Source organism: Somniosus microcephalus, chromosome 24 (assembly GCF_052327205.1).
Source record: "Somniosus microcephalus isolate GS21.2 chromosome 24, FLI_Smic_1.0, whole genome shotgun sequence".
Lineage (NCBI taxonomy): Eukaryota > Metazoa > Chordata > Chondrichthyes > Squaliformes > Somniosidae > Somniosus > Somniosus microcephalus.
In genome coordinates this window covers 43,857,262-43,870,642 of record NC_141010.1, presented here as the reverse complement: position 1 = coordinate 43,870,642, position 13,381 = coordinate 43,857,262, and the positions used below count along the sequence as shown (strand labels likewise).

Below are 13,381 nucleotides of genomic sequence, written 5' to 3'. Positions count from 1 at the left end.
TGTATTTTTCCTTTGGATTAGGCCACGTATTCCGAGGGAACGTTTTTTTTTATCATCCTCCTCTTTCTGCCAATTTTTTCCCATCTTCTTTCTTGAAGACATCGACTCCTTGCTAAGGTTCAGTTCCACAGGCTCCTTGTCCAAGTGGCCATTTCTCATATGCGGGGGTGAACATTGCATTGGGAGGCTATTCCATCACGGGGCGCGTGATTGCTAAGCCTGTGCTCACCTATCAGTAGAGAGTCGTTGGCTAGCGATCAGGAGCAGGATGCCTGTCCGACTCGCCCTTCCCAAACCCAGGAGCTCTGAGGCCAATTGTAGCACCTCTGTCACAGCAGCTGAGATCAGTCAATTCAGCAAAGATTTAAGGTCAAACCTGGGATTCCCCCCCGGTCTGTATAGCTCCAGTACTTACTGCTCTCGTTAGCTGACTCATCAAAGGAGCCATCCTCAAATTTTACAAGCCGAACAGTTTTAATTCTGGAAAACATGTTGGTTTCAGACTCCTTTTTGACTCTACTACAAAAGCAAAATACTGCAGATGCTGGAAATCTGAAATAAAAACATCTGTGGAGAGAGAAACGGAGTTAACGTTTCGGGTCAATGACCTGCATCAGAACTGCTGACGAATAGTTTAATTCGTCAATTCATAAATTCAAGGCATAAATTAAAGACGATCAATGGCAAAATATTTTTGATATTAGGCCAGATTTCAATGGGGATAGTTTAATACGAGGCTTCACCTTGTGCCAAAGTTATGGCACGGTAGCGACATGAATATATGCACAAAGCAATTTCACTTCAAGGGTGTGTGCGACCCCAGTCTTTTCAACCAGTTCTGTTGAAAGGTCATCGACCTGAAACATTAACTGTTCTTCTCTCTCCACTGGTGCTGCCTGACCGGCTAAGTGTTTCAAAGCATTTTGGGGGAAAAATTCGGTATCGCCCATTTTGGGGCGTTAATATCAGCCGGGCGCAAAGTTTAGCGCCTGGTGCTAATTATCGCCTTCGACTGCAAAATTCGCCTCTATCGCCCCCTGGAGGTGATGTGAGCGCTAAATCAGGTGCTACACACCTCTCTTAAGGCGCTAACGTCGGGGAGCGAGGCGCTACCTCAGAGCGCTACCGAAGCTCAGGCGATGTCAGTTACCATGGAAGCCAGGCAGACTGGCACCACCCAGTTCTTAAAGGGGAGGGGCCACCTTGCTGGCCAGCCACTCCCTGCTTATTGCAGCCTTGAATATCGGCCTGGAGAGACCTCTAAAGCAATTGTGTTGGAAGCACTAATGGATAGGTCCAGGGAAGGAGCTCGGCGCTTAGGAACCTCAAAAGTGGTGCTGAGGGCCAAAACTCCTTAGGACAGCGTTAAAACTCTCCAGACGTCTCTCTCCCTCTCAACCTGCATGAAGCAAAAAGTTTGCCGATAAGAAAAGGCAGGAAGCGTCCGCCTTTAAATAGCGCTCCCCCTGCCCCTTCCCGACTTGAAAATGTTCCCCTCTACCTGTCGTTCCTAGCGGCAGGCGCTAAGGCAAGGGGCGCCACTCAATACCCCCAGGTCCGGGACGCTACCAGGGCGATGCACGCTCGACTGACGTCACGATCTGCGGACGCAAGAGATTGTGGTGGTAGTGTTTAGCGCCGCCACAAAACGACTGGTCAATTTCGTGAGCGGCGCTAAAATCGCCGCACTCAGGCGCTAAGTTCCTAGCTCGCCGTTAGCGCCCCCCGGAGGCGCTAATGGGAAACGCTAACCAACCGAATTTTTCCCTCTTTCTGTTTTTATTCCTTTTTTGATTCTGTTTTGTGCCTTTACAGTCACCAGTGCATGATGTCATATTCACTATAATCATTAACATATATTCACATCATTAGCAGACATAAAGCACCTCATTGGTACAGCAGGTTTGCACCATTCTAACTTCTGATGGTGTCTTAACTCAGCCGGTGGTAAGGTAAGGTTTATTGGAAATTGCAGCATGAAATCATTAGCTGCTGCCTAACTGCTTAAAGGGCTTTTACATTAGGAAAAGAAATGGGCAGGCATCTGAGTGTCAGCTGCAACAGTGTTGTTACACAACTCAACCTTCTCATCTTAGGTAGTCCCTCAGAATTAAGGATGACTTGCTTCCACATTAAAAATGAGTTCTCAGGTGACTGATGAGTCCAATGCGGGACCTACAGTCTCTGTCACAGGTGGGGCAGACAGTGGTTGAAGGGGCGGGTGGGTGGGGTGCTTGGGTTGACATGCGCTCCTTGCGCTGCCTGCGCTTGGCTTCCGCTTGCTCCCGGCGAAGAGACTCGAGGTGTTTGGCGCCTTCCCGGATGCTTCTCCTCCACTTTGTGCGGTCTTGGGCCAGGGATTCCCAGGTGTCGGTGGGGATGTTACACTTTTTCAAGGAGGTTTTGAGGGTGTCCTTGAAGCGTTTCCTCTGCCCACCTGGGGCTCTCTTGCCGTGCCGGAGCTCCGAGTAGAGCGCTTGTTTTGGGAGTCTCGTATCGGGCATGCGGACAATGTGACCCATCCATCGGAGCTGATCAAGCGTGGTCAAAGCTTCGATGCTGGGGATGTTGGCCTGAGCAAGAACACTGACGTTGGTGCACCTATCCTGCCAATGGATTTGCAGGATCTTGCGGAGGCAGCGTTGGTGGTACCTCTCCAGTGCTTTGAGATGCCTGCTGTACATGGTCCATGTCTCTGAGGCGTACAGCAGGGCGGGTATCACTGCTGCTCTGTAGACCATGAGCTTACTGCCGGGTTTGAGGTCCTGGTCTTCAAACACTCTCTTCCTCAGGCGACCGAAGGCTGCACTGGCACACTGAAGGCGGTGTTGTACTTTGTCGTCGACGTCTGCCCTTGTTGACAGTAGGCTCCCGAGGTATGGAAAGTGGTCCACGTTGTCCAAGGTCTTGTCATGGATTTTGATAATCGGAGGGCAGTACTGTGTGGCGGGGGTAGGTTGGTAGAGGACCTTTGTCTTACGGATGTTTAGAGTAAGGCCCATGCTCTCATACGCTTCGGTGAAGGTGTTGACGATGGTTTGGAGTTCGACCTCTGAGTGAGCGCAGACGCAAGCGTCGTCTGCATACTGTAATTCGACGACAGAGGATGGGACGACCTTGGATCTGGACTGGAGGCGACGGAGGTTGAACAGTTTCCCATTTGTTCTGTAAACTTCACTGCGCCAGTGGTGATGGAGATCAGGAGTTGTGGTTTTGGTCTCTGTTAACAAGCAACAGTGCGAACCTGCCTCCCTCACTATTATTGCTGAGAATTGTGAATCTCTGGTTTCCAGCAGATTATCCTCAGGAACAGCAACACTTTGTACAGAAATCGCAGGTCCCCCTTGCCCCCCCGGCACAATATAAAGGCGCCTTAAAGTGCATATAGTTTTCAATTGGCAGCGTGCTAGCGGTAGAATCAAACTTTAAGGGCTGCAGATCATTTATTTTCCAATTTAGTGTTTCTGTTTGCTTCTCCTAAATTTCTGCTTCCATGAGCAAAAAAAATGAGCTGGCAAACTGTTTCAAGGCCTCTGCCAAAAAAATAAACAGGTGAGACGTGCACCAAGGGCTGGGCTAATGCTACTTTTAGTGGTCTGTCAGGAGATAAGTAAAACAGGCCTGGAGGAGTTAAACCACTGATTCCCCCTCCCTCCCATTGAGGCCTCTGCTTGGCAGCTCACTGTGCGGAGAATCGAGCTCCTTATCGCTCAATGACAGTCTGCTGGAGCTCCAGCATCCTCTGTAGCACTCTTGGTATATCACTCCTTCCATACCATCAGACCCCAAATCCCTGTGGGTATGTGGCTCATTCCTATAACGTCTCCCTGAAACTTTAACATCATATAGGCCATTCTTAAGCACTGCAGATTATTTTCCACCATCTGACCTTTAACCCGCTGAATGTTTATGGATCATTGCTAAATACTTGCATCAGATTAATTTATACACTCTCCTCCTCACATCAGCCCCTCACTCGGCCTCCATGTCCAGAACACTAGTTCTGTTTTTCCTTCACCAAGGGCGGCAACCAAATAGTCTCATTTCTCCTTGCAGTCGGCCGCATACATTCACACACTCACCCCACTCACACACTCACCCCACACACACACTCACCCCACACACACACTCACACACTCACACACACACTCACCCCACACACACACTCACCCCACACACACACTCACCCCACACACACACTCACACACTCACACACACACTCACCCCACACACACACTCACCCCACACACACACTCACCCCACACACACACCCCACACTCACACACTCACACACACACCCCACACACACACCCCACACTCACCCCACACACACACCCCACACTCACACACACTCACACACTCACCCCACACACACTCACCCCCCACACACACACACTCACACACTCACCCCACACACACTCACACACTCACCCCACACACACTCACCCCCCACACACACACTCACACACTCACACACTCACACACTCACCCCACACACACTCACACACTCACCCCACACACACACACACTCACACCCCACACACACACACACACCACACACTCACACACTCACACACTCACACACTCACCCTCACCCCACACACACACTCACCCCACACACACACACACTCACACACTCACCCCACACACACTCACACACTCACCCCACACACACTCACCCCACACACACACACACACTCACACACTCACCCCACACACACTCACCCCACACACACACACTCACACACTCACCCCACACACACACACCCCACACACACACACTCACACACTCACCCCACACACACTCACACACTCACCCCACACACACTCACCCCACACACACACACTCACACACTCACCCCACACACACACAATCACACACTCACCCCACACACACTCACCCCCCACACACACACACACACACTCACACACTCACCCCACACACACTCACACACTCACCCCACACACACTCACACACACACCCCACACACACACACACACACACACACCACACACTCACACACTCACCCCACACACACTCACACACACACCCCACACACACACACACACACACCACACACTCACACACTCACACACTCACCCCACACACACACACACTCACACACTCACACACCCCACACACACACACTCACACACCACACACACACTCACACACACCACACACACACACACACACCACACACACACTCACACACCACACACACTCACACACACACACACTCACCCCACACACACACACACTCACACACTCACACACACACACACTCACACACCACACACACACTCACACACACCACACACACACACACACACCACACACACACTCACACACACACACACCACACACTCACACACTCACACACTCACCCCACACACACACACACTCACACACTCACACACCCCACACACACACACTCACACACCACACACACACTACACACACACACACACACACCACACACACACTCACACACACACACACTCACACTCACACACACACACACACACACACTCACACTCACACACACCCCACACACACACACCCCACACACCCCACACACACACACCCCACACACCCCACACACACACACCCCACACACACACACCCCACACACCCCCCACACACCCCACACACACACACCCCACACACCCCACACACACACACCCCACACACACACACACTCACACACTCACCCCCCACACACACACACTCACACACACACACACACTCACACACACACACTCACACACTCACCCCCCACACACACACACTCACACACTCACCCCCCACACACACACACCCCACACACCCCACACACACCCCACACACACACACTCACACACACACCCCACACACTCACACACTCACCCCACACACACTCACCCCCCACACACACACTCACAGACCACACACTCACACACTCACCCCCCACACACACACACTCACACACTCACCCCACATACACTCACACACTCACCCCACACACACTCACCCCACACACACACACACTCACACACTCACCCCACACACACTCACCCCACGCACTCACCCCACACACACTCACCCCACACACACACACTCACACACTCACCCCACACACACTCACCCCCCACACACACACTCACACACTCACCCCACACACACTCACACACTCACACACTCACCCCCCCCACACACACACCCCCCACACACACACCCCACACACACACACTCACACACACACCCCACACTCACACACACTCACACACTCACCCCCCACACACACACACTCACACACTCACCCCACACACACTCACCCCACACACACTCACCCCACACACACACACACTCACCCCACACACACTCACCCCCCACACACACACTCACACACTCACACACTCACCCCACACACACTCACACACTCACCCCACACACACACACACACACACACACCCCCCACACACACACACACACACCACACACTCACACACTCACACACTCACCCTCACCCCACACACACACTCACCCCACACACACACACACTCACACACTCACCCCACACACACACACACTCACACACTCACCCCACACACACTCACCCCACACACACACACTCACACACTCACCCCACACACACTCACCCCACACACACACACTCACACACTCACCCCACACACACTCACCCCCCCCACACACACACACACACTCACACACTCACCCCACACACACTCACACACTCACCCCACACACACTCACACACACACCACACACTCACACACTCACACACTCACCCCACACACACACACACACACACTCACACACCCCACACACACACACACTCACACACACACACACACACCACACACACACACTCACACACCACACACACTCACACACACACACACACTCACACTCACACACACACCCCACACACACCACACACACACACCCCACACACACCACACACACACACTCACACACCACACACACACACACACACACACACCACACACACACACACACACACACCACACACACACACTCACACACACACACACACACACACCACACACTCACACACACACCCCACACACACACACACACACCACACACTCACACACACACCCCACACACACACTCACACACACCACACTCACACTCACACACACTCACACACCACACACTCACACCCACACCCCACACACATTCACACACCACACACACACACACCACACACACCACACACACACACCACACACACCACACACACACACCACACACACACCACACACTCACACACCACACACACACACCACACACACACACCACACACTCACACACCACACACACACACACACACACACCACACACACACACCACACACTCACACACCACACACACACCCCACACACACTCACACACCACACACACACACACACACACACACCACACACACACACCACACACACACACCTCACACACCACACTCACACACCACACACACACACACCACACACACACACACACACACACCACACACACACACCACACACACCACACACACACACCACACACACTCACACACCACACACACACACCCCACACACACACCACACACACACACACCACACACACACACCACACACACACACACCACACACACTCACACACCACACACACACACACACACACACACACACACCACACACCACACACACTCACACACACCACACACACACACCACACACACACACACACACTCACACACCACACACACACACACACACACCACACACACACACACTCACACACCACACACACACACTCACACACCACACACACACACACCACACACACACACCACACACACACACACCACACACCACACACACACACACCACACACACACTCACCCCACACACACACTCACACACCACACACACACACACACACACACCACACACACACTCACACACCACACACACACACACACACACCACACACACACACACTCACACACCACACACACACACACACACACACACACACACACACACTCACACACCACACACACACACACACACACCACACACACTCACACACCACACACACACACACACACTCACACACACCCCACACACACTCACACACCACACACACACACACCACACACACACACCACACACACACACACCACACACCACACACACACACACCACACACCACACACACACACACCACACACCACACACACACACCACACACCACACACACTCACACACCACACACACACACCCCACACACATACCACACACCACACACACTCACACACCACACACTCACACACCACACACTCACACACACACACCACACACACCACACACACACACCACACACTCACACACCACACACACACACACACACACCACACACACACACACACCACACACACACACCCCACACACACACACTCACACACACACACACACACTCACACATCTATCGAATGGCCTGTTTCAATCGAGATGTCCCAACATTAAACAGTGCTCTCGAGAAAAGCGCGAGTGACATGCAAGACTCCCACACCAGTAAAATCAGCTGCTGGTCTAATTGTGCAGCAAACTACGCTCCTATCCAAGTGCAGTTCTTCCACCCATTCAACATATTGCAGATTGAGAGGTATGTCGCACGTTATATAAAGTTTTATAAAAGCTGATAGGTTAACATTTAGGAAGCAATAGAAACCACTGCAGACCTGGCATCCAGGAGCTTGGGATCCAGCGGAGGGTACATCGACCTCACGACATCATCCACCCTAACAGTGAACAGGAAAGAAAAGAAATGTTTTACTGCGGAGACCGAACTTGCGGAATTCGCTCCTTACAGACAGCAGTAAATAAATGTAATAGAAAGAAAGAATGAACTTGCATTTATATATGAACATAAGAAATAGGAGCAGGAGTCGGCCATTCGGCCCTTCGAGCCTGCTCCGCCATTCAATGAGATCATGGCTGATCTTCTGCCTCAATTCCATTCACCGGCCCTATCGCCATATCCCTTGATGCCCTTACTAGTCAGAAATCTATCGACTTCTGTTTTGAATATACCCAATGACTGAGCCTCCACAGCCCTCTGGGGTAGAGAATTCCAAAGATTCACCACCCTCTGTGTGAAGAAATTTCTTCTCATCTCAGTCCTGAATGGCCTACCCTTTATCCTGAGGCTGTGGCCCCTGTTTCTAGACTCCCCAGCCAAGGGAAACATTCTCCCAGCATCCACCCTATCAAGCCCTGTAATAATTTTGTACGCTTCAATGAGATCCCCTCTCATTCTTCTGAATTCAAGAGAATACAGGCCTAGTTTACTCAATCTCTTCTCATACGACAGTCCCGCCATCCCAGGAATCAATCTCGTGAACCTTTGTTGCACTCCCTCTATGGTAAGTATATATTTCCTTAGGTAAGGAGACCAAAATTGTACACAGTACTCCAGGTGTGGTCTCACCAAGGCCCTATATAATTGGAGTAAGACTTCTTTACTCCTGTACTCAAATCCTCTTGTAATGAAGGCCAGCATACCATTTGCCTTCCTAATGGCTTGCTGCACCTGCACATTCACTTTCAGTGACTCATGTACAAGGACACCCAGGTCCCTTTGAGCATCTGCATTCCCCAATCTTTCACCATATAGGAAATACTCTGCCCTTCTGTTTTTTCTACCAAAGTGGATAACTTCACATTTATCTACATTATATTCCATTTGCCATGTTCTCACTCACTCACTGAGTCTGTCGCTATCTCCTTGAAGCCTCTTCACATCCTCTTCGCAACTGACACTGCCACCTAGCTTTGTATCATCAGCAAATTTGGAAATATTACATTTAGTCCCCTCATCCAAATCATTGATATAGATTGTGAATAGCTGGGGCCCAAGCACCGATCCTTGCGGTGCCCAACTAGTCACAGCCTGCCATCCTGAAAAAGACCCGTTTATCCCTACTCTTTGTTTTCTGTCTGTTAACTAATTCTCAATCCATGCTAGTATATTACCCCCAATTCCATGTACCCTAATTTTGTTCACCAACCTCTTGTGTGGGACCTTATCGAAGGCCTTCTGAAAAGCCAGATACACCACATCTACCGGTTCCCCTTTGTCTACCCTACTAGTTACATCCTCAAAGAGCTCCAATAGCTTTGTCAAACAGGATTTCCCTTTCATAAATCCATGTTGACTCTGCCCAATCTTACTTTTAGTTTCTAAGTGCCCAGTTTTTGCATCCTTTATAATAGATTCCACGATTTTCCCATAGCGCCTTTCACACTCACCGGACATCTCAAAGAGGCTTTACAGCCAATTAAGTACTTTTTGAAGTGGAGTCACTGTTGTAATGTGGGAAACGCGGCAGCCAGTTTGCGCACAGCAAGCTCCCACAAACAGCAATGTGATAATGACCAGATAATCTGTTTTTGTTATGTTGTTTGAGGGAGAAATATTGGCCAGGACACTGGGGATAACTCCCCTGCTCTTCTTCAAAATAGCGCCATGGGATCTTTTACGTCCACCTGAGAGCGCAGACGGGGCCTCGGTTTAACGTCTCATCCGAAAGACGGCACCTCCGACAGTGCAGCACTCCCTCAGCACTGCACTGGAGTGTCAGCCTAGCTTTATGTTTAATAATGTTTAAACAACGTAAATAGAGTTTTGGGATGCATAGCCAAATGATTTTGATTATCTTAAATTTGTGTCCTCTTGTTACCATCTCACCAACCAGTGGAAACAAATTTATAACTCTTCATGATCTTTAAGATACCCCTTATTCTTATCAGTTTCAGTGACAAAGTCCTCACTTCTCTCTTCATTATTGTAACCCCTCATCTTTGGTAACATTCTAGTGAATCTACACTGTACCTTTTCCATTGCTATTATATCCTTCCCATAATAGAATGCACAACATTGTGCCCTTATCAGTAAATCATTAGTTAATGTAAAAAAAGAGCCCGTGACTAGTCTCTAAACAAGACCCACTGCATTGAGAGCAGTCCGCTTGGCCATGTCATCCTACCACATTTACTTGACTGAATTCCTATCAGCCATGCAATTAGTTTTAGGTAAAGAACAAATCAGTTTTAAAATGATTATGGCATAAATACTTAGGATTCCTGGTTCTTTCCCTTGCGTGAAATTTCCTCTTTGAATTACAGTTTCCAACACACTGTCAAGACTTTCCAGGAAAAAGTAGCTTTCAACTTAATTAATAGGCATTGCTGAAAAATAAAGTGAATTGAGATAGGTACAATACCTCGGTGCTGTGAAATTTATTTTCAATAGGAAAATGAAGATGGGGAGAGGAGGCAGATCTGGTTCAAGTGTTTACGACTGTGAAAGGAAGTGATAAAGTGGAGGTGGAAACTGAGAAGTTCTGTTATGCCATCCCAGGGTGTTTCCTGGTTTCCTGGGGTCCTGTGGTTTAGGAGCAGGTTTCAGGCTGATTTGAAGTCACGGCCCCTGAACTTTTCTCTGGAGCCACTCGGGAGACACAGGGAATGCTCCTCATCCCAGAAATGAAAGGCTTGTGTCTAACTCACTGCACCAACCCAATTTCCACCATATATGTCACCTCCTTATGGCAGTGGCCCTTTAAACCCATCACTGTGGGAAGGTCTGCTCCGCAGATTCATCCTATTTATTAATGTCTACACGCCGATAACAAAGTGCTTTGAGCTGCTCAGTTGTGCAATCCAGAGATAGGTCCCTCTCACCTTGGACTAATCCTCTTTGCCACCACGATTATGTCACTCAGCCTGGCTGGCGATTTAATCTTTGCCCCTGATCCCATCGTCATGGCAACAAGTTTCTCGGTTAGAGTGTGACATATCTGTAAAACAAAATGTAGATCCAAATCATCAGAAGGATCAGCATCAGTGAAGATTGGCCTCTCTTAAACCCCCAAAGCAAACACTCTAAAAATTCCAAAACAAAATTTGCCTCAGGTGTCACATTTTGCTTTTCTAATTAAAAATATTGTTGGGTGTTTGTTACGTCAATCTTTCATCCAGTGCCAGGATTTATCAAATACACACACTCTCACCATCGGTTCCAGCATAATGTCCCTCTGGTTCCTCTCCAACATTCTGGTTCATATTATTACCCCTAACCCGGGGTGAGTTCAGATGCCAGCGGAGACGCGACAGGTGTGAACTCCAAATGATGAAAGAAAAATATATCTGGTCTGGATCGTTTGCATGTGATCTCATTCTGTATCTGCCTGGTTTGTAGACTTTCACCAACTGTTAGATATACTGAATACAATTGGAAAACTAAGTAAGCACATGAGGGAGAAAGGAATAGAAGGATATGCTGATGGGATTAGATGAAGAGGGGTGGGAGGAGGCTCGTGTGGAGCATAAACTCCGGCATGGACCTGTTGGGCCGAATGGCCTGTTTCTGTGTGGGTGTAAGCCCCCGACCTGCACTTACCTAGCGCGCCAGCCGTTGTGCTGTGGGCCCGCGTGGGATTCCGATCCTGGGCCTGCTCCAACTGCCGGCGCGCAGTGCTCGCGTATCCCAGGGGCGCAGTTAGTTCGAAGCATCCCCTGGGATCACGTGGGCCATGGAGAGCCAGTCGGAGCAGGGAATCTGTCAAATCTATGAATACAATTCAGCCCGAAAACATCACTAAAACTTCAAATAATTTTTTTTTTTAAATCACATTTTAAAAATAACTATAAATTACATAAAATAACTATTTTAAAAAATAATTAAAATTTTTGAAAAAATTAATTACAGTTTCTAACGGGGCTAAAAATAAACTTACCTTTCTTTAAAGTATTTAAAAATAATAAACCTGTGGAAAAAATGTTTTAATTTAACTTAATTCACTACTTACCTTGTTAAAAGCAGGCCTTGCGACTGCTTTTTACAAGCGTAGCTCCTGGAGACTTACCCTCCCGGAGAAAGCTGCAAAAAAAACGGGAGTTCCAGGCGTACGCGCTGCCTCTCTGGCGCACGCGTTCGACCTCTGAACCCCTTCCTTTAAGGGAACGGAAGTTCCGGTTTCCCGCGCATGCGCAGTGCATACACGGAACCGGCACTTTTGTTGGGCCTACGCGTGAGTACCCAGCGCATACTCACCCGTGGGGACCCGAAGTTCTGGCGCTTACGATTTAGCGATTAGTTTCACAGTGCTCAACTTCACCTTTTGAAGAAATATGCCACAACTTTCTAATTCATCCTTTCTCCTACACTCGCAGATGTCCTGCAATAAAATGATAAAGGGATTCGACAGGGTAGACACAGAAACTATTGTCCTCTGGTAGGGCAATCCAGAATAAGAGGCCATAATCTTAAGCTTAGAAATAGGTTATTTAGGAGGGAAATCCG

General features: G+C 49.3%; 1 protein-coding gene across 1 annotated transcript in view; it reads right to left on the bottom strand.

Annotated features, from left to right (window-relative positions):
- Nucleotides 1–13,381, bottom strand: part of tmem98 (transmembrane protein 98) — a 67,321-nt gene that overhangs the window by 11,747 nt on the left and 42,193 nt on the right. Inside the window, exons 5-6 of the mRNA XM_085966577.1 lie at nt 11,761–11,876; nt 8,757–8,816 (exon numbers count right to left, since the gene is read on the bottom strand). Coding sequence (XP_085822703.1) covers nt 8,757–8,816; nt 11,761–11,876 — 176 coding nt within the window. The remainder of the gene's footprint in view (nt 1–8,756; nt 8,817–11,760; nt 11,877–13,381) is intronic.